The 19,834-nt window shown below is 59.0% G+C and overlaps 1 protein-coding gene across 1 annotated transcript; it reads left to right on the top strand.

Annotated features, from left to right (window-relative positions):
• Positions 1-884: 884 nt before the first annotated feature.
• On the top strand, positions 885-19,789 carry KCNH3 (potassium voltage-gated channel subfamily H member 3). The gene is made up of 15 exons (XM_057556704.1): positions 885-1,040; positions 2,501-2,734; positions 3,184-3,318; positions 4,215-4,348; positions 4,793-5,036; positions 5,416-5,573; positions 5,657-5,864; positions 9,758-10,039; positions 10,340-10,539; positions 11,027-11,276; positions 16,324-16,541; positions 17,259-17,590; positions 17,989-18,095; positions 18,731-18,807; positions 18,900-19,789. Exons 1-15 carry the CDS (start codon positions 965-967, stop codon positions 19,494-19,496), a joined length of 3,252 nt encoding a protein of 1,083 aa, XP_057412687.1. The 5' UTR covers positions 885-964; the 3' UTR covers positions 19,497-19,789.
• The last annotated feature ends 45 nt before the right edge of the window (positions 19,790-19,834 follow it).

Here is a 19,834-nt window from a genome sequence, read left to right as displayed (position 1 = left end):
CATTCCCTGGAGGGTCAAGTTGAGGCTAAGAAAGGCTTGGATGCCCAAAAGCTTGGTTTAGACCCCCTCCCCCAAATCTCCTTTTAGACTTCCCCTGCCCCAACCTCCGCCAACCACCGGTCTTCACCACCTCCACCTGCTGGCCCAGCCCCCTTTCCCATTACATTTTTCTTAGGGGAAATCTTCTAAACCACGCACCCCCCGCTCATCCCCCGCCTGAGCTCTCCTCAGGTCCCTCCGGGGGAGGAGAGGCTGCCAGGCTCTCTGAGAACCCCCATGCTGCAGAGAAAGACGCCTCGCCCCTGCGGCTGAGTCTGCCCGAGCGGGACCAGGCGCTTGCCCGTCGTTCTCCGAGGGGCGGGCGGGGCGGCTCGGGGTGGCCCGGGCGACCTGCGTGCCGCGGGTAGGGAGGGAGGGCGCCGCTTCCCCTGCCCCCGCGAGGTCCCGAGGGGAGGGGGGGATCCCTCGGCAGGAGGCCTGTCCCTTTAAGGAGGCAGCCCTGCCTGGGTGTGCCCCGTCTCCATGGTTACCCCGGTGCTGGCTGCGGGCGCCGGAGGGAGGGAGGGAGGCTGCCGCTTCTCCCCGACAGACGGAGGTAGCTGCGGGGATCTGGTGCCCAACGGAGCCCGAGCCGGAGCCGACCCGCAGCCGAAACGGGAGCCCCTGCTGCAGCCACCTCGAGCCGAGGGTGCCGAGAGAACAGCGCGCGCGGAGCCGGGAGTCCGGGAATCGTGGGCGGCCAGGGCGCGAGGAGCCGCGCGACATGCTCCGGGCCCCGACGGCGGGGACGCCCCCTTGCGCGCGGGCGGCTGGCGGGACCTGCGAGCCCGGGGTGGGCATTGCTCCCCGACGGCTGCGCTAGGGGGCGCGGGGCCCGGCGGGGGGCGGCCGAGTTGGGCGCCCTCTCCCGGCGCTGAGCCCCCGCGCCCCGGAGGGATGGGGCAGGCGGCCACAGCCGCCTAAGATGCCGGCCATGCGGGGACTCCTGGCGCCGCAGAACACCTTCCTGGACACCATCGCCACGCGCTTCGACGGCACGCGTGAGTCCCGACCCTCGCCCCACTGGCTCCCGGACCAGCTGTCCCTGGCCAGTGTTCCCGTCAGTCCTGCACCCAGACATCTCAGCCTGGAGCCCTCCTGCTCTCGCCCTCCCTTCCCTGAGCCCCACTTTTAGCTGGGACCACCGTCTCCTTCCAGACGCCGTTTCCGAAAAATTCAGAGTCAACACTGCCCCGGGCCAGGCAAAATGGCTAGAACTCTCTGGGTTTGGGGGCCGGTCATGTCGTCTGTTCCTGGGGTCGCGAACCCCGACCTAGTCAGTCTAACCCATCCCATCCCTGCGTCTGGCGCTATCCCACCGACACTACCCTCGAACTGGCGGGTTGGGAAGTGAGGCAAGGAAGCGGTGCTCAAGGGACAGCCTAGAGGCTAAAAAAACAGATTTAGAAAAGAGGTTTGCAAACCGAGATAGAGTAGGCGGGACTCAGGAGAGCACTGTTAGTCCAACCTCACCTCACCACCTAAACCCACCAGCCTAAACCCACTGAGCTCTCTAGCCCCAAAAAGATAGGTTTGGGGACTCCCACTAAGACTGGGGAAGTTTGGAGAAGGTGACCGGAGCTTCTGGATCCTGGTTTTCCGGGGCTCTGAGCACTGGGAAAGTCGTGAAAACCCCCTCCCTTCTTCTCCTCCCTCAAACTCACCCCCAGTGGGGCTTCCCAGCTCTCTGCTTCTGTCTCTGGTTCCTGATAGGGGTGGAAGCCCATCTCTGAGACCACCCCCACCCCAGGCTTCTCCATCTGCTTTGCCTGCACTTGGCTCCTGCAGCCTGCTGATTCAGCGCCCCCCACTCCCCAATACACTCCTGGCTCCAGGCTGCCAGAGCTCAGCTACCGTTCTTACACCCCCATTGTGGATCACATTCACTAGTTCCTGAGCCAGGGGCTCAGGCAACTGGGGCTCAAACAGAGTGCAGAATAGATGGTGGCTTGGATTGCCTCTCCGTCCAAGTGTGTCTCGGTGGGAGGAGCCAAATAGCCAACCTGAGTACCTGGCTGGTGAGTGAACCTGGCAGAGGCTGGCGGGGCGGGGGGAGGGGGGCTGAGGCTGGCCTAGAACTGGTCCTGCAGTCCTCCTTTGGACATCCCTAACCCCACACCTTACCCCAAGCTGCTCAGGTCACACTCCAGAGGGCACAGCACCCACACGGGGCTGCATTCACCAACCTCAGGGCTCACACATGCCAATTCTTGAATGCACTTATACACACGATGCTAGGAGTGGGACCTTGCAGGGCACCGACACACAGGTGACACTCTAATTCCTGTTCATAAACAGCTCCTGTCCTAACCCTCCCCCAACCCCCCATCCCAAACACCCACACACAAGATTCCTGGGATTTGTAACACCTGCCCTTTGATTGCAGGAAATTGGGAAAGGAGGGGTAGTAGACCCTGTGCCCCTTCACCCCACACCTCCTCTGAGAGGTGCTCTCTTGCAGATAGTAACTTCGTGCTGGGCAACGCCCAGGTGGCGGGGCTCTTCCCCGTGGTCTACTGCTCTGATGGCTTCTGCGACCTCACGGGTTTCTCCCGGGCCGAGGTCATGCAGCGGGGCTGTGCCTGCTCCTTCCTTTATGGGCCAGACACCAGTGAGCTCGTCCGCCACCAGATCCGCAAGGCCCTGGATGAGCACAAGGAGTTCAAGGCCGAGCTGATCCTGTACCGGAAGAGCGGTGAGGGGCCACCTGGCCAGCCTGCCTTACTTTCGTGGTCTCACCCAGCCTGGTACCCACCCCATCCACAGTCCCTCCTTTCTGATCCCATCTTCTCCATCTCATCCCATCTTCCCACATTCCCCTCTCCTCTTTCTCCACCCCTCCTCTTGTTCCTGGCCCCTCCTTCCTTCGGTCCTCACCTCAATCTCAGCTGGTACTCAATTTCCCATCTTGGATTTCCGACCCCAGCAGAAAAATGTCCCCATCTTACTTAGCAGGACAGATCTATGAACACACATGTCTGACTGTCGTCTTTGCTCTCCCTTGCCTTCCCCCGCCCTGTTGGATCGAGTCTAAGTGTCCTAAGTGGAGCTGGCATGTGCCTTGACCAGGGGTGTCAATGGCCCCTCTGTCACCTTGGCTCGGGTGTAGAGTGGGAGCTGGGCTGAGTCTGCCTTTGTGCCCAGGGCTCCCGTTCTGGTGTCTCCTGGATGTGATACCCATAAAGAATGAGAAAGGGGAGGTGGCCCTCTTCCTGGTCTCTCACAAGGACATCAGTGATACCAAGAACCGAGGGGGCCCCGACAGCTGGAAGGAGACAGGTGGGTGCCTGTGGGGTGCCGATTTGGCTGCTGCGGCTGGGGTGTTGGGTACCTCAAGCCTTGGCGGGGCCATGGTGCACAGTGTGGGTCTGTGGGCCCCCCACCCCGCCTGCACGCACTGACTCCTGCTCTGCTGGCCGAGGAGCCTGTGCCGCTCTCACCTCCCCAGGCCCAGGTACAGAGAGCTTGTGGAGACAAAGTTGGACTTCTAAAGTCAACTTTACTAAGAAACTGAAAGAAACAAATTCCACTAGTGCCCATGAAGTACCATTTTCCCACCGATTAGTGAGGCTGAGCACAGACCCACCTGGCTCCTTGTCCTCATGCAAACCTGTCTGGGGAGTCCTGGCCAAAGCCCTCTTTTAAGTCCTTGTGGTCTTTCCCCTCTTGCATCCTCTAAGGGCTGGCGTGGGGGGGGTTGCCTTTGGACAGCTCACAAAGCCGTCATCAGAAGCTGTTCCAAGACCTCTTTGCCATTTGGGGGTGTTGGGGGTACTCTCTGTTCCCCATCCCCGCCCCCAGCCCTGGGCGGCCTCGACTCTGCCCAATGGCCTCCTGCTAGCTCTGCACTCCCCACCCTGGGAACCGCCTCCCACTCCTCTGTCAGGCCTTTCCCTGTGGTGTTCCTCTCTTGCCTTGCCTGGGTCCAAACCTCCTTCTCCTAGAAGCAGGCACTGGGAGGAGTGTCTGTAAGCACCCCCAGGACTGCCCATTGCTGGTGTTGGCAAGTGACTCCAGGAAGTGAGAAACGCTGGAGCCCCCAGCTCTAAATAGACTAACTAGTCAGTGAGCCAGACCATTCCGTGGGCCAGCAACTGGTGTCCTACCCGCAAGCCCCTGGGCTGAGGCGCGTGAGTGCTTTGCCCATCATTCTCTCCCCCCCTCTTCTTTTGCAGGTGGTGGCCGACGCCGATATGGCCGGGCAGGGGCCAAAGGCTTCAATGCCAACCGGCGACGGAGCCGGGCTGTGCTCTACCACCTGTCTGGGCACCTGCAGAAGCAGCCCAAGGGCAAGCACAAGCTCAATAAGGTGGATTGGCACTAGGGTGTGTGTTTGGGGGGTGGGGCAGGGTAGGGGCCGGTTGAGGAGATGGAGAAGGGGAACCGAGCCCACCACAGAGAGAATGTCCAGGGGGCTACTGAGGCCCCACCAGCACTTTGGGGCTTGTGGTGAGAATGTCACACGCCTGATCTGTCAAAGGTATAGCGGAGAGTTTTGGCCCTGGAGTCAGATGGGCCTTGGCTCAATCTTGGCTCCTCCCCTAAGCAGCTGTGTGACCTCACCTAAGTCACTTGAGCTCACCGATCCTCCGTCTTCTGATCTATAACAAGGGGGCTCTGATGCCTGTGTCAGAGGTTGTTTTGAGAATGCAGGGAGAGAAAGGAGGCAGATGCCTGTCCCAGACCCTCTCCAAACTCAGCCTGTGCCAATTTCCTGTCCTCCCTGCCTGGACCTGCCCTGCCTCTCATTCAGGGGGTGTTTGGAGAGAAGCCAAATTTGCCCGAGTACAAAGTAGCTGCCATCCGGAAGTCACCCTTCATCCTGCTGCACTGTGGGTCACTGAGGGCCACTTGGGACGGCTTCATCCTGCTCGCCACCCTCTACGTGGCTGTCACCGTGCCCTACAGCGTGTGCGTGAGCACAGCCCGGGAGCCCAGTGCCGCCCGTGGCCCCCCCAGCGTCTGCGACCTGGCCGTGGAGGTCCTCTTCATTCTTGGTATGTGTGCTCTGTGCCTCCCGCCCCTCCCTGGGCTGGTGACCCCCCGGGCTTTGATGGGGATAGTCTGCATGGCTTCCACTGCCCCCCAGTGTCCCCCTTGCTCTCCCCCGTTTATGACTTGTGGGCCTTGAAATCAGACCTAGGTTCCAAATGTGTCTTCATCACTAATGGGTTACTTGGCCCTGAGCTAGTCATAGCCTCTCCAAGCTGGTTTCTCCCTCCATCACATAGGCACAACAATATCCACCCTCTGGTTTACTGCGAAAACTAAGACAATGCAGGTAAAGGGCCCAGGACAGTGTTACACACTGAGCAGGTGCCCCGGAAAATGTGGCTCCTCCCCACCGGTGCTGACTCCCGCCCCAACTTCCCCCAGACATTGTGCTGAATTTCCGCACCACGTTCGTGTCCAAGTCGGGCCAGGTGGTGTTTGCCCCAAAGTCCATTTGCCTCCACTACGTTAGCACCTGGTTCCTGCTGGATGTCATTGCGGCGCTGCCCTTCGACCTGCTGCACGCCTTCAAGGTCAACGTGGTCAGTGCGGCTGGGCTGGGTGGGCTTTGGGGCAGGACAGGGGGGCCGGCCCTGGGGTGACCTCCCGCCTCCCCCCACCTCAGTACTTCGGGGCGCATCTGCTGAAGACGGTGCGCCTGCTGCGCCTGCTGCGCCTGCTCCCGCGGTTGGACCGCTACTCGCAGTACAGCGCCGTGGTGCTGACCCTGCTCATGGCCGTGTTCGCCCTGCTCGCCCACTGGGTGGCCTGCATCTGGTTCTACATCGGCCAGCGGGAAATTGAGAGCAGCGCCTCCGAGCTGCCTGAGATCGGTACTGGAGGCTGCCTCTGTGTGTGTGTGTGTGTGTGTGTGTGTGTGTGTGTGTGTGTACATACGTGCCCAAGGAATCCGTTCACTTGAGGGTGCGTGCATCAGGGAAATGTGAGTCCAAGTGTGTGTCTGTCAGGGGATGTCCGTGAGCTGATATCAGGTATCAGAGAGATGTGTGCAAGTCTGCATGTGTACATGCTCATAGGTGTGTATCAGGGGCATGTGTGCCAGTAGGTGTGTGTTTGTAAGGAGAATGAGGGGGCTGGCGCGTGTGTGTGCAGGTGGGAGCGTGACAGAGCCACCACCTCGAGGCAGGCCTGCTCTCCTGCAGGCCCACATTGTGGAGGAAGCCTGGTGGGCTGCCTGGGGGAGTCTATTCACCCATCATGGCCTCCTCGTGGTCAAGCTTGTGTCACATTCACATTCGCCCACTCCCTGCCCAGCTGGGAACCCCACCCCTCTCAGAAGACCTCTCCAGGGTTGCTCCGATGCCTGGCGCTTTCCTGCCACCCTCTCAAAAGCTCATCCCTCACCATCTTGGCTCCTAAGGCCCCTTGCCCACTCTTGTCACCTCCGGCAGCATGTTTCTCAGCTGCTTCAGCCCTCCCCCAGCCCGAAATGCAGCCTTTCTCTGCGTCCCACCAGTGTCTTCACTCTCCTTCATTTCACCTCCACTCTTGCAGCTCCTCCCTCTGCTCGCCTCCCACTCAAGTCTTAACTCCTGCCAGGAGGGCTTCCACCTCCACCTCTCAACCCCAAATGTCACCCTGCAGGTCACAGTGACCTTCTGGGGCCAAACTCTTTCCCTTTGAAGTCCCTGTAGCACCTGACCCTGCCAGCCATCTCTCTGCCCTGTGAGGAGGCCTCCTCCTGTCCTGGCCACCCCCCCCCCACCGCCGCCTTGCTCTCCCTGGGCGATTCCACTGGCACCACGGTGTGAACATCTCAACTTCCATCCTCTCCCTCTGTCTCCAGACCGTTCTGTTCCAACAACGTCTAACTCTCCACGCCCGCAGCTCCAAAATTGGACACACCTTCTTCCTCCCATGCCCTCCAGCCCTCTGGCAACTTCCCCGTAACTGGCCTTTAGCCCCCATTTCCAGTCAGTGGGCAAGAGGCCAGCTGCTCAGATGCCCCCCCCATGACTGTCTGCTCCTTGATGGGGTCGGTCACCAGGAGTCCAGGTTGGCCTTAGAAACATGCTCTGCTCAGTTCCCAGGGATGAGGAGACTCCTGCGAATCCTCCCTCCCTCGCCAAGCCCACGGAGACTGGTGTGTAGCCCAGAGGCCCACTTGGATATTCCCCAAAGCTCTAGCTGCCGAGCACAGGAACCAAGACGTTGCAGGCAGTATGTCAGCTCCTTGGCGCCCGCCCTTCCCAGAGGAAGGCTGTGGTGGAGGCGGCTCTGGGGTCAGACGGCCCCCCAACGAACATGCTCAGAGGACTGGGAGATGGGTAATGGTGATGCCAGAGCCCTGACCCCTAAGTGGGTGAGACACCAAATCATCAGGTCAGTCCCCTGCCACACAGAACCCAGACACCCCGTGTCTTGAGTCCATGTGGATCCTCCATTCTGACCACCTCACAGGGGCTGCTGAGCTGACATGAAGAACACCTTTGGCTCCCAGAGGGGCTCTGAGCCCCTCCATGGAGAGCATGGGGCTTGTAAGGGGCTGTCTGACTGTTGGGCAGATCACACCCTTGAACCCTAAGTTCCACAGGGGCTGGTACTAGTTCACATTAGGGGAGTTTCCAAGTCCTTCACATCATCATCTGCCCCTTCATTCTCCAGGGAAACTACCCCCAACTGGGTGGGAGCCACACCCAGACCTCCCAAAGTCCACCTTGGGAGGGATGTCCATGGGTGAGAGTGGCGCCTCTTGTTGGCCCAGCTCTGTCTGGTGGGAGGTGCCTTCCCTTTCCCTCCTTGCCTTGGTTCTACTGCTCCGCTGCCCCTGGTGTGGACATAGAGTTCCAGCCCCAGAATCCCATTAGCCCAGTGGAGGTGGGCTGGATTTTCAAAAGACTGTGCTAAATACTGAGGGAGGTCGCTCGGAGCATTTCTCAGTATGAAAACCACCAGCCTCCAGAACGGCCTCTGCAGCCGACACTCCCCACGCAGAGGGACCATCCGCCACCAGGTCCAGGGGCTGCCAATGCCCCATGACCAAGACTGAGTGAGGAGGGACCCCTCTGCATCCTCCCCTCATCCTCCTGCTTCTCCACCCTCCAGCCCCCTCCTCCTCACCCAGCTACCGGCTTCACCTCAGAGGCCCAACTAAATGACGACTGAAGAGTTTTGTGTACTTCCTTGCGTTCTCACAGCACATCTCAAATAACAGGAGGGTGAGTCCTCACCTTGGCTCAGGACTTTGCACATCCCCCCAACTCCTTAGCCTGGAGTTTGCTCCCTCAGTGCGGACCCCACACTCTAGCTAAGCTAAGCTACTCGCCTGTACTTGTCTCCAGCTCTAGGTTTAGCCCACACCTTTCCCTAGATCAGGAATGACCCCCCTCTCAGTTTGTCTCAAAACTACCCATCCTCTGAGACCAACCACCAGTGTCCCCTTTTCCGGGAAGCCTTCTAGCTCTAGCCAATAGCATGTGGGTTTGAGCCCCATCCCGGGACCCTTGGGTGCTGTATACCTCTGAGATATCGCTGCAGTAAGCTTCTGGGGGGTCCCCCGGCTCCTGGCACACGTGAGTGAGATTGCTGAATGAATGGGTGGGTGGTGAGAGGAGGTGTGTGAGGGTCACAGAGAGCAGCAGCATGTGCGATGTTAGGGTGAGTGTGGAGTCGGGAGCTGGGGAGGGGCACGTGGAGAGGTGGGTCTCACCACAGCCTGTGATCCTGAGCCCACCCTCTGGACTTCTATGCTAGATCCTCTCTCTCTCCCTTGCTCCCCATGGCCCCCAGCTCTGCCAGGACCCCTGGGACCTCTGTGGACCCTGGGAACCCGCATCTAACACCCTAGAATTCCCACAGCCCTCCAGCTGGGCTGAGTGACTCTGGGAGGCTGTGGGCTCCTGAGAGACCCCAGTACGCAGCCCCACCTCCTCCAAGGCCAGACCAGAGAATGGGGGGTTGATGAGGAGACTGGGACGATCTTTATTCTCTCTCCTCTCAGTGTCCCAGGCTGGCTTGTGTCTGCGTGTGTACAGAGCTGTGTGCACGGTGGTGGCCTGCCTGTCTGTGGCCTCCAAGTGCACTCACCTGTGTGCTCGTGTCCATGCAGGTGTGTCCCTCTCCTACCTGGGTGTCAGTGTGCAAGCGCCTGCGTACCCTTGTCTCTCTCCCAAGCGTGCACAGGCCGTGGCTGTGCTCCTGCGACTGTGCTCACACACGTGTGTCCTTGTTCTCTCGACTGCGTCTGTAGCCTTACTGGTGTGTGCACGCGTCCACATCGGTGTGCCTGAGAACGTGTGCATGAGGTTGGGTGGTGTGTGTGGTTGTGGGGGGGGGGATGAGGCTGAATGCGGGGTGGCTTTCCGGAGCTCAGAGAAAAAGCAAGAGGAGTCTGGGAGGACAAGGCAGAGGAGGGGGCCCTGGGGATGAGGCTGTGGCTGGTGCAATGAGCCCCCCAGTCCCTCTGCCCCCTCCAGCTGGGCCCACGGCCCGGGATTAGCGCCAGCACAGGGAGGAGGGTGCAGAGCTCCTCGCTCCAGCCTCGGCACCCAGAGACACCGTCTGGGGAGATGACAGTCTCGACCTCGTGTGCTTGTCTTGGGGAGGGGTGAGGGGGTGCACAGGGGCGCGCAGGGCTGGCAGAGGAGGGACGGACGTGGCAGGAAGCGTTGGGGGTGGATTTGCAGCCGTGTGTGTCCCCCCCCGGGGGTACCAGCAGGCACACCTGCGCCCGCAGTGCAGCAGTGCTGTCCTGCCCCCTCCCCAGGCTGGCTGCAGGAGCTGGCCCGCCGACTGGAGACCCCCTACTATCTGGTGGGCCGGAGCCCAGCTATAGGGAACAGCTCTGGCCAGAGTGACAACTGTAGCAGCAGCGGCAGCGAGGCCAACAGGACGGGGCCCGAGCTCCTGGGCGGCCCCTCACTGCGCAGCGCCTACATCACCTCCCTCTACTTCGCACTCAGCAGCCTCACCAGCGTGGGCTTCGGCAACGTGTCTGCCAACACGGACACGGAGAAGATCTTCTCCATCTGCACCATGCTCATCGGCGGTGAGGCCTGCCCCGCTCCCGGTCCAGGGCCCGCTCCCCGACTCATGCCCTGGGCCACCCGTCCCTCCGCACCTCCCACAGGGCCCTGACGTCCTTCCCAGAGGTGCTTCTGCCTAGGGGCCCCAAGGAACCCGAGCCCAGGGCCAGGAGAGCCCACCTGGCCGCAGGACTCCACCCCGCACAGCGGCCGGGGGCCTTGCCCAGCGCGGGGCTGCGGGTGGGGAGGACAGATGTGTCCCGCACGGTGTCCGGCCGGGCCAGGCTGGTCCTGGAGGTGACCCCTCTCGCCACCCTCCCCAGCCCTGATGCACGCGGTGGTGTTTGGGAACGTGACGGCCATCATCCAGCGCATGTACGCCCGCCGCTTTCTGTACCACAGCCGCACCCGCGACCTGCGCGACTACATCCGCATCCACCGCATCCCCAAGCCCCTCAAGCAGCGCATGCTCGAGTACTTCCAGGCGACCTGGGCGGTGAACAACGGTATCGACACCACCGAGGTGCGCAGGCCTCCAGGGCCGGCCCTTCTTCCAGCCTTTACTCCTTCAAGGAGTGTGCGCTCGGCCTAAGATTCCCAGGAGCAGCGGGCTGGAGGGCAAGAGATGCAGAATTCTGACCCCCCTGCCTCCACTCTCTCCTGGGCGGCCAGCGGCATGGAGCGGAGGCAGCCGGGCCAGCTCGGAGGCCCGTCTCCACGCTCGCTAGGCCTAGAGGCCCTGCTCACTGACAGCCACGTCTAAGGCCTGGAGGAGGAAAGCAGGGCTGCCCATGGGGGGCGGGGAGGATAAAGTGATTGAGAGGGAGGCAGAGGCGGCCCCCCTCACTGATTGGACCCTGTGTGGAGCTGGATGCTGTGCGGGGGCGGGGGGGGGGGGCTCAAGGCCCCTCCCACGCCTGCCCTCGCTCTGAGGCCCTCGGGGTGGAAAGGGCAGGCGGGAGGCTGCCTCCCACTCCACCCTAACCTTCGGCACCTGTTCCCACCCGCAGCTGCTGCAGAGCCTCCCGGACGAGCTCCGCGCAGACATTGCCATGCACCTTCACAAGGAGGTCCTGCAGCTGCCCCTGTTTGAGGCGGCGAGCCGCGGCTGCCTGCGGGCGCTGTCCCTGGCCCTGCGGCCCGCCTTCTGCACGCCTGGCGAGTACCTCATCCACCAAGGCGACGCCCTCCAGGCCCTCTACTTCGTCTGCTCTGGCTCCATGGAGGTGCTCAAGGGCGGCACCGTGCTCGCCATCCTAGGTTTGTGAGGGTGGGACGGAGGACGCCAGGGCTTGCGGGGAGGCGGGTGGAACCAGGGCCCCATCTGCAGAAAACGCGGAGAGAAGACGCAGGCAAGGCCACCAGGGAGAAACAGCCAGGGTGGGGTCAGGAGTAGCCATGGGGCCCTGGGCGAAGCTCAGAGCGGACCCAGTGACCACAAGGCGGCAACACAGGAGGTGAACTCAATCTTGCGGGTGCTGGAGGCCAGACTGAGCGAAGGACCGGCTTCGGTCTGTGAGGGGACAGAGGGGAGCACTTCCTGTCAAGGAGGAAAATCAAATGCTAAGGATGAAAGTGCTGGAAAGAGTGTTCAGGCAGGAGAAAGGGAGGCATGGGCGCCATTCTTTTTTTTTTTCTTTTTAATTTATTGAAGTAGAGTTGATTTACAACGCTGTGTTAATTTCTGCTGTACAGCAAAGTGATTCAGTTGTACATATATATACGTTCTTTTTTTATATTCTTTTCCATTCTGGTTTATCACAGAATATTGAATATAGTTCCCTTTGTTATACAGCAGGACTTGTGTATCCATTCTATGTATAATAGTTTGCATCTGCTAACCCCAAACTCCCACTCCAACCCTCCCCCACCCCCCTCCCCCTTGGCAACCACAAGTCTGTTCTCTATGCCTGTGAGTCTGTTTCTGTTTTGTAGATATGTTCATGTGTGTCATATTTTAGATTCCACATATAAGTGATAACATGTGGTATTTGTCTTTCTCTGTCTGACTGACTTCACTTAGTATGACAATCTCTAGTTCTACCCACGTTGCTGCAAATGGCATTATTTCATTCCTTTTTATGGCCGAGTAGTATTCCATTATATATATATATACCACATCTTTTTTGTTGTTTTTTAAAAAAATTATTTTATTTATTTATTTATTTTTGGCTGCATTGGGTCTTTGTTGCTGTGCATGGGCTTTCTCTAGTTGTGGCGAGTGGGGGCTACTCTTCATTGCGGTGCACCGGCTTCTCATTGTGGTGGCTTCTCTTGCTGCGGAGCACAGGCTCTAGGTGCACGGGCGTCAGTAGTTGTGGCTCACAGGCTCTAGAGCGCAGGCTCAGTAGTTGTGGTGCATGGGCTTAGTTGCTCTGCGGCATATGGGATCTTCCCAGACCAGGGCTTGAACCCATGTCCCCTGCATTGGCAGGCGAATTCTTAACCACTGCGCCACCAGGGAAGCCCAACCACATCTTCTTTATCCATTTGTATGTCGATGAGCATTTAGGTTGTTTCCATGTCTTGGCTATTGTACATACTGCTGCTATGAACATAGGGGTGCTTATATCTTTTTGAATTAGAGTTTTGTCTGGATATATGCCCAGGAGTGGGATTGCTGGATCATACGGCAACTCCCTTTTTAGTTTTTTGAGGAACCTCCATTCTGTTTTCCACAGTGGCTGCACCAACTTACATTCCCACCGACAGTGTAGGAGGGTTCCCTTTTCTCCACGCCCTCTCCAGCATTTGTTATTTGTAGACTTTTTAATGATGGCCATTCTGACTGGTGTGACATGGTACCTCACTGTGATTTGGGTTTGCATTTCTCTAATAATTAGCGATGTTGAGCATCTTTTCATATGCCTCTTGGCCATCTGTATGTCTTCTTTGGAGAAATGTCTATTTGGTTCTTTTTCGATTGGGTTGTTTGTTTTTTTGTTGTTGAGTTGTATGAGCTGTTTGTATATTTTGGGAATTAAACCCTGGTCGGTCGCATCGTTTGCAAATATTTTCTCCCATTCCGCAGGTTGTCTTTTCACTTTGTTTATGGTTTCCTTTGCTATGCAAAAGCTTGTATTTGATTAGGTCCATTCGTTTATTTTTGCTTTTATTTCTATTGCCTTCGGAGACTGATCTAAGAAAACATTGATACGATTTATATCAGAGAATGTTTTGCCTATGTCCCCTTCTAGGGGTTTTATGGTGTACTCTTATGTTTAAGTTTTTGAGCCGTTTTGAGTTTATTTTTGTGTATGGTGAGAGGGTGTGTTCTAATATACATGAGGCTGTCCAACTTTCCCAACATCCCTTGCTGAAAAGACTGTCTTTTTCTCATTGTAAATTCTTGCCTCCTTTGTTGAAGATTAATTGACCGTAGGTGTGTGTGAACGCCATGCTTGTTCACCACAACCTCCCCCACCCACCCCGGCCAGGCCCAAGAGGGGAGATGCTACTTTCCTAGGGAAGGTCCTAGAGCAAGCCCAGGGTTGCGATGGGTGACAGCAGAGCTCAGACTCTGAATACACTTCCCTTCTTGGCAAAAGAAAGAGGTGAAGATGAGGGATCAATTCCCTAGACAAGGAAGGGGAGATTGCGGTTTCAGAACTGACATGATAATAATGCTGGCCCCAGGGGTCCCGCAGCGGGGCCAGCCCTGTGTCCCGGCTCTTACATGCTTCAACTCACACAAACCTCACAAAACCCAGTGCGGAGGAACGATCGCTATTCCATTTTGCATAGAAGGAGACTGAGGCTCCAAGAGGTTAATGAACAGGCAGGCTTGGGCTAGAACCTGGTCTGCTAACTCTAAACCTCAGGCTTCTTAACATTGTGTTCTTAGGTGCTCTGCTCTGGGGAGACTCATCCTGCAGAAAGGGCGCGATTTCAGGGTGGCAGGCAACACGGGGCTGCAGGCTTCAGGGCTGTGGGAGGCTTTCAGCACGGACCCCAGAGGGCGGGGACGCTGTGATCTGCGTGGGTCACGGAGGGCCTCACACACTGATGGAAGGCACCCGGACCACAGCCAAATCCTCAGGCAGCAGCACTTGCAGACTCCCTGTGGGGACAGCTGACGCCTGGAGGGGCTGAAGTTTGTCATGAACCTGGAGAACCAGCAAGACCACATGCCCAGCAGCGACTGCGTGTCCATCCTCTCTTCCTTGAGGAGGATGGTCTTCCAACAGGAAACAGAAGAAAGAAATACCATGCGAGCTGAGAGAGGTGTCGTTCATGAGTTTGACTTCTGGCCCTACGTGGAGTTAATGCCAGGACTCTGAACAAACGGAGTTGTGGCCACTCACATATGGCTGGCAATCCTTGAGAAATGATGGGGAACTGGAGAGATTCAGAAGGGCAAAAAGGCAGATTTTGACAGTGGCAGACTGGTCACTCCAAAGCAAGATTGTCTAGTGGATTATTAAACAGATGGTTTTCAGCTGGGAGCTGAGGAAGCAGCGTGGCTGGGAGCTGGCATGGGTCCTGAAAGAATATCTCTTTTCTGATGCCAGGCACCAGGTCTCAGAATATCCACGTTCAGTATTAAGACAGCTTCACGGGTGGCCACCGCCTGTGCCGTGGCCTTTGCCTCCAGAATTCCCCAGCACTGGGACTTATGCCACCTTTGATCCATCCTGTCCCTACCCACACGTTCTGGATGAACTGTTTCCTCTGTTGACGTGGCCCTTCTGGATGCCCTGATGGATGCCTGGTTCCCCAGCCTCATCATGGCCTGGTTTTCTGCTTTGCCTTCACCCCATCCCCCACCTGCCTCCTTAGTTGAACATCCAGGTGCTTCCTGCCTGCTCCTTGCAGCTAAGGCCCACGGCACATCTAGCAGTGTCAATTCTGGCCCCTACCTCTGTGTATGAACTAACAGCTAAGTGTGCAAAGTTAGGTGGGGAGGAAAGAGGCAAGACGAAGAGAGGTGAGCTGGGCGACAGTGCAGGGAGGACCTTACAGGCCTTGGTGAGCTGAGCTGGAGGCTCTGGCTGAGAGGCCAGCCTGGAGGGCAGGCTCTGGTCCCTGAGACCAGTGGCATGGAACTCCGTCCTTGGTCCTGTCCTATTTCTCGTTTTTATCTCCCCTCTTGGATGAAGACAAGAAATACATACTTATCCTATTTCCAGATGACACACGTGAGGACAGAGCTCATTCATCAGATGATCACACTGAGATCCAAACAGCTCTCCGAAGGAACCAGAAGGATGGCCTGAAACCAAGAAAATAAGATTTAACGACGATGCGTTCTACACTTAAATTTGAGCAAAAGTCCATGAACATTTAGAGGAGGCCTTTAAGCTCAGTGAGTTCTGCTGGCAGCGTGAGGCAGCCCACAGCGGGGGCGGCAGCGAGCCATCCTTTTCCTTAGGGATAAGGAAACGCTGTCTAATCTCGTGAAATGTCTGGCCGTGGGTTGAGCTGCCTTGTGAGGGCCGTGAGTGCTCTGCCCAAGCCCTGGTGGCATGCTATCCCTCTTGGGAATGATGTATAGGGGACTCTTTTTGGGAGGGAAGGGAAGGAAATGAACTTTAATTGGCCGTCTATGTGTCAGGCACTTTATCTACACTAACTTATCACCATGTCCCTGATTGGAGACATCCTATTTCATCGATTCTAAGTCACACATTTTTTCCCCACAATTTAACATGTCTGAGATTAGGATGCGGACTCGAGTCGATGCCATTTTACAATCGCTGTCAGCCAGGTGGCAGTCTCAGCCGGGTGGTGGGAAAACCCTCCATTGACACCTTCTGGTAAGATCGGGAAAGCACCACAGACTCAGTTCAATACAGGATCTCTCATATAGATGAGGCACCAGGGCTCAGGGAGGTGAAATAACGCGGCCCCCTGCTTTTTTCACTGTGCCACACAGCACTAACTTGCTGATTCCACATACTGGTTCCTGAACACGCTCTACCTGAGTCACCTGCAGGGCTTAACAATTGTGGGGTCTCCAGTAGATATTGATTCTGTAGGTAGTGATGGGCCCCGGGGAGTCTGGTTGGTTTAACTTTCCCGGAGGATTCTGATCCACAGGCAACCTGGGAACCACTAGAACTGGTGTCTCAGATCTGAAATTCGGGTTGTTTCAGCACAGTGCTTTGATCCCGACTGTGCTTGAGCACCTGGGTCACAATGCTCTTCACCCCGAGCCTGTCTGAGGAGCCAGTGAGGCAGGCAGCAGGGGTCAGCCAGGGCCCGGGCCCCGCTGCTCCCCTCGTGTCCTGGCTGGAGAGGCCCCACTCGACCCCCCTCTCGGGTGGCTGAGGGGCAGGGCTTGCTGACCTCTGCTTCCTCTTCCCAGGGAAGGGTGATCTGATTGGCTGTGAGCTGCCCCGGCGTGAGCAGGTGGTCAAGGCCAACGCCGATGTGAAGGGGCTGACGTACTGCGTCCTGCAGTGTCTACAGCTGGCTGGCCTGCACGAGAGCCTCGCGCTGTACCCCGAGTTCGCCCCCCGCTTCAGCAGGGGCCTCCGAGGGGAGCTCAGCTACAACCTGGGTGCTGGCGGAGGCCCCGCAGAGGTGAGGGAGCTGGGTCCGTGCGGGGAGGGGCGGGAGTGCTGGGGGGCCTGGTGAGGCGGGCAGAGAAGGGGTTTGTGGGGGTGCCGTGTGAGCACCCCGCACGTGGTGGTGGGGGGGCGCTACGCCCTGCTGCCCCTTCACACTCTCACACTGTCCTTTAGAGCCCAGCCCAGCTCTGCTCAGCCGCCACTCCCAGCTCTCCCGGCCCATGAGACGGCCCGCGAGCCCACCGGTACCAGACGAGGAGGCTGTGAGGGCACAGATGAGGGGTGGTGCCCATGGTCGGGGCCAGGCAGGCCGCACACTAGTCTCCACACTAGCCCTGCAGTGCCCCCTGCTTCTTCACAGTGACACAGGACTGCTCTGAGGGGCTTTTGAATTTTCCTGCCTCATATTACTAATTCCAAACCGGTTTTTGTTACCAGGTCTTCCTGGATCATTCAGTTAGCCTGAGGGACCAAGTAGAGGGACAGCGTGTCCACACTTGGCTAGCATTTTGAGGGACAGCGAACGCCTCCGGGGCTTGGTGGCTTTGTGGTGGCAGCAGAAAAGCCCCCCTTCCCCTGCCGAGTCCTTCCTTGGGAGGTGGGAGACACTGGGCATCCTGTTTAACAAAATCGGCTTCTCCCATCTAGGGCGATGAGACCGGGTTGGGGGGTGTGAGTGGGACATAGCGGGGGCTCTCCATGATGATTCCCTGTCCCCCACTATCCCCAGGTGGACACCAGCTCCCTGAGTGGTGACAACACCCTCATGTCCACACTGGAGGAGAAGGAGACGGACGGGGAGCAGGGCCCCGCAGCCTCGCCAGCCCCAGCTGATGAGCCCTCCAGCCCCCTGCTGTCCCCGAGCTGCACCTCATCCTCCTCGGCCGCCAAGCTGCTATCACCGCGTCGAACGGCGCCCCGGCCCCCGCTGGGCGGCAGAGGGCGGCCGGGCAGGGCAGGAGCTTTGCAGGCTGAGGCTGGCCCCTCTGCTCACCCTCGGAGCTTAGAGGGGCTGCAGCTGCCCTCTGTGCCATGGAATGTACCCCCAGATCTGAGCCCCAGGTGAGCGAGCTCTGGGCCACTAAACTCTGGGCAGAGCTGCAGTGATAGGGCTGGGGCCCCGGCCAGGCACACCCCTGCCCTGGTTGCCCATCCGTCCCTCCAGCCTCCTCCAAGAAGCCTTCCTTGACTCCTCCTCCTCCCTGCTGCCCCCATTCCACCATTCATGCCATGCACTGCTCAGAACTCTCTTGCTGTTTCACCTCATTCAAGCTTGAATCCCCAGTGAAACTGCGAGCTCCTAGAAGAAGGGACCACGTGTTACCCTCGCTTGGGGCCCCAAGCCCCCGGCCCAGCTCCAAGCTTCTGCAGCCTCTGCGGACAGTGGGGCATCTTGTCCCATGAAACACTGCAGTGGCTGTCTGTCAACTGATTTGTCATCCTGGCGCCTGCATCCACAGGGTAGTAGATGGCATTGAGGACGGCTGTGGCTCTGACCAGCCCAAGTTCTCTTTCCGGGTGAGGCGGTCTGGCCCAGAATGTAGCAGCAGCCCCTCTCCCGGACCAGGTACTGGGGCCCGGGTCCGGGGGGAAGTTGGCAGGGCAGCCCCTTTGCCCTGGGAGCCTCTGAGAAAGTGGCAGGGCAGACTTTGGGTGCCCTCTTGCCCTCACCCACCTGCATGGTTTGGGCAGGGCAGTGGGTAAGACCAGCACCTTGGTGTTGGAAGGTAGCTGGAATGGAGCTTGGTGAGATCTCTGCTGCCAGGTCTCTGTGTGACCTTGGTTCTCACCCCAGCTTCCCGTCTGTTAAAAGGTGGTTGTGCATGTTAAATGAGATAATGGTGCTGAAACCCTCAGCACCGTGTCTGGCCCAGTGGGGGGATACAGGACTGGGGAAGCAGAGTTGAAAGTGGCCCCTGGGCAGGCCAGGCGGCCCAGGGAGTGTCCCCTTGCCTGGAGGACAGAACAAGAGACAGGCACAAAGGCAGCTTCCTGAGGGGGAAGCACAAGCCAGTGTGCCCGAGGCCCCCTGGCGGTTTGCACATAATTCAGCAACTCAGGTAAGGTTGTAGTAAGTGGCTGTTCCTGGCGGCAGCAGGCCCGGCCAGGCCAGTGTGGTCTGCGCTAAGTGGGCGGAGGCCTGGACCCCGCGCTGTCTTCGTTCACCAGCCCTGGCTGGTAACCCCACCCTACTGTCCACAGAGAACAGCCTGCGCACTGTCCCCCTTGGGCCCAGCGAGGTGAGGAACACAGACATGCTGGACAAGCTTCGGCAGGCGGTGGGTGAGGGGCAAGGTGGGGGGCGCCTGCTGTTGTGAGGTCCCCACCCCACTGACCACGCCCTCCTCCCACCCTCCTCCCTTCCCTGCAGGTGATGGAGCTGTCTGAGCAGGTGCAGCAGATGCGGGAGGGGCTGCAGTCCCTTCGCCAGGCTGTGCAGCTCATCCTGGCACCCCAGGGGGAGGGCCCGTGCCCTCGGGCGTCAGCAGAGGGGCCCTGCCCCGCCAGCGCCTCTGGGCTCCTGCAGCCTCTGTGTGTGGACACTGGGACGTCCTCCTACTGCCTGCAGCCCCCAGCTGGCTCTGTCTTGAGTGGGACCCGGCCCCACCCTCGTCCAGGGCCCCCTCCCCTCGTGGCACCCTGGCCCTGGGGCCCCCCGGCGTCTCAGAGCTCCCCCTGGCCTCAAGCCACAGCTTTTTGGACCTCCACCTCTGACTCAGAGCCCCCAGGCTCAGGAGAACTCTGCCCCGAGCCCAGCACCCCAGGCCCACCGCCTCCTGAGGAAGGGGCTAGGACTGGGCCCCCGGAGCCCATGAACCAGGCCGAGGCTGCCAGTACTGGAGAGCCCCCGCCAGGGTCAGGGGGTCTGGCCTTGCCCTGGGAACCCCATAGCCTGGAGATGGTGCTTATTGGCTGCCACGGCTCTGGCACAGTCCAGTGGACCCAGGAAGAAGGCACAGGGGTCTGACCGCCAGCCCCAAAGCTCAGTGTTGCCAGACATGCTGCCATCTGCCCAGCCTCAGGGTGGAGGAAGGGTGGCAGCCACCCCTGGGACTCCGTGCTGCCCGCTGGCTCAGGGCAGGGAGCTTGAGAGCAAACAAACAAGGGCCTGGCCCCGGACTCTCACAGGGAGGGCTAGAACTTCTTCAGCCGCAGGCCCCAGGCTAGGAATCTTTGGGCTCCTACTCCTGGGGCCCTTCCTCACCTCAGCCTGCTCCTCTGATGTCTCATCTCCCTCTTCAGGCTGGGGGACAGTGGCCTGAGGCCAAGGAGGGGTTCTGCTATCCCCTGCATGTGCCCCTGCCT

The sequence above is a fragment of the Balaenoptera acutorostrata genome, chromosome 11 (assembly GCF_949987535.1).
Source record: "Balaenoptera acutorostrata chromosome 11, mBalAcu1.1, whole genome shotgun sequence".
In the NCBI taxonomy this organism is placed as follows: domain Eukaryota; kingdom Metazoa; phylum Chordata; class Mammalia; order Artiodactyla; family Balaenopteridae; genus Balaenoptera; species Balaenoptera acutorostrata.
This window is presented reverse-complemented; position numbering and strand designations above follow the sequence as displayed.

What these genes read in the sequence shown, in the direction of transcription:
- KCNH3 (XM_057556704.1), top strand. Translation starts at nt 965, where the DNA reads ATGCCGGCCATGCGGGGACTCCTGGCGCCGCAGAACACCTTCCTGGAC. An exon ending in GCAAGCACAAGCTCAATAAG is followed by an intron (nt 4,349 to 4,792) that starts GTGGATTGGCAC and finishes CCTCTCATTCAG; the next exon opens with GGGGTGTTTGGAGAGAAGCC. An exon ending in ACGCCTTCAAGGTCAACGTG is followed by an intron (nt 5,574 to 5,656) that starts GTCAGTGCGGCT and finishes CCCCCACCTCAG; the next exon opens with TACTTCGGGGCGCATCTGCT.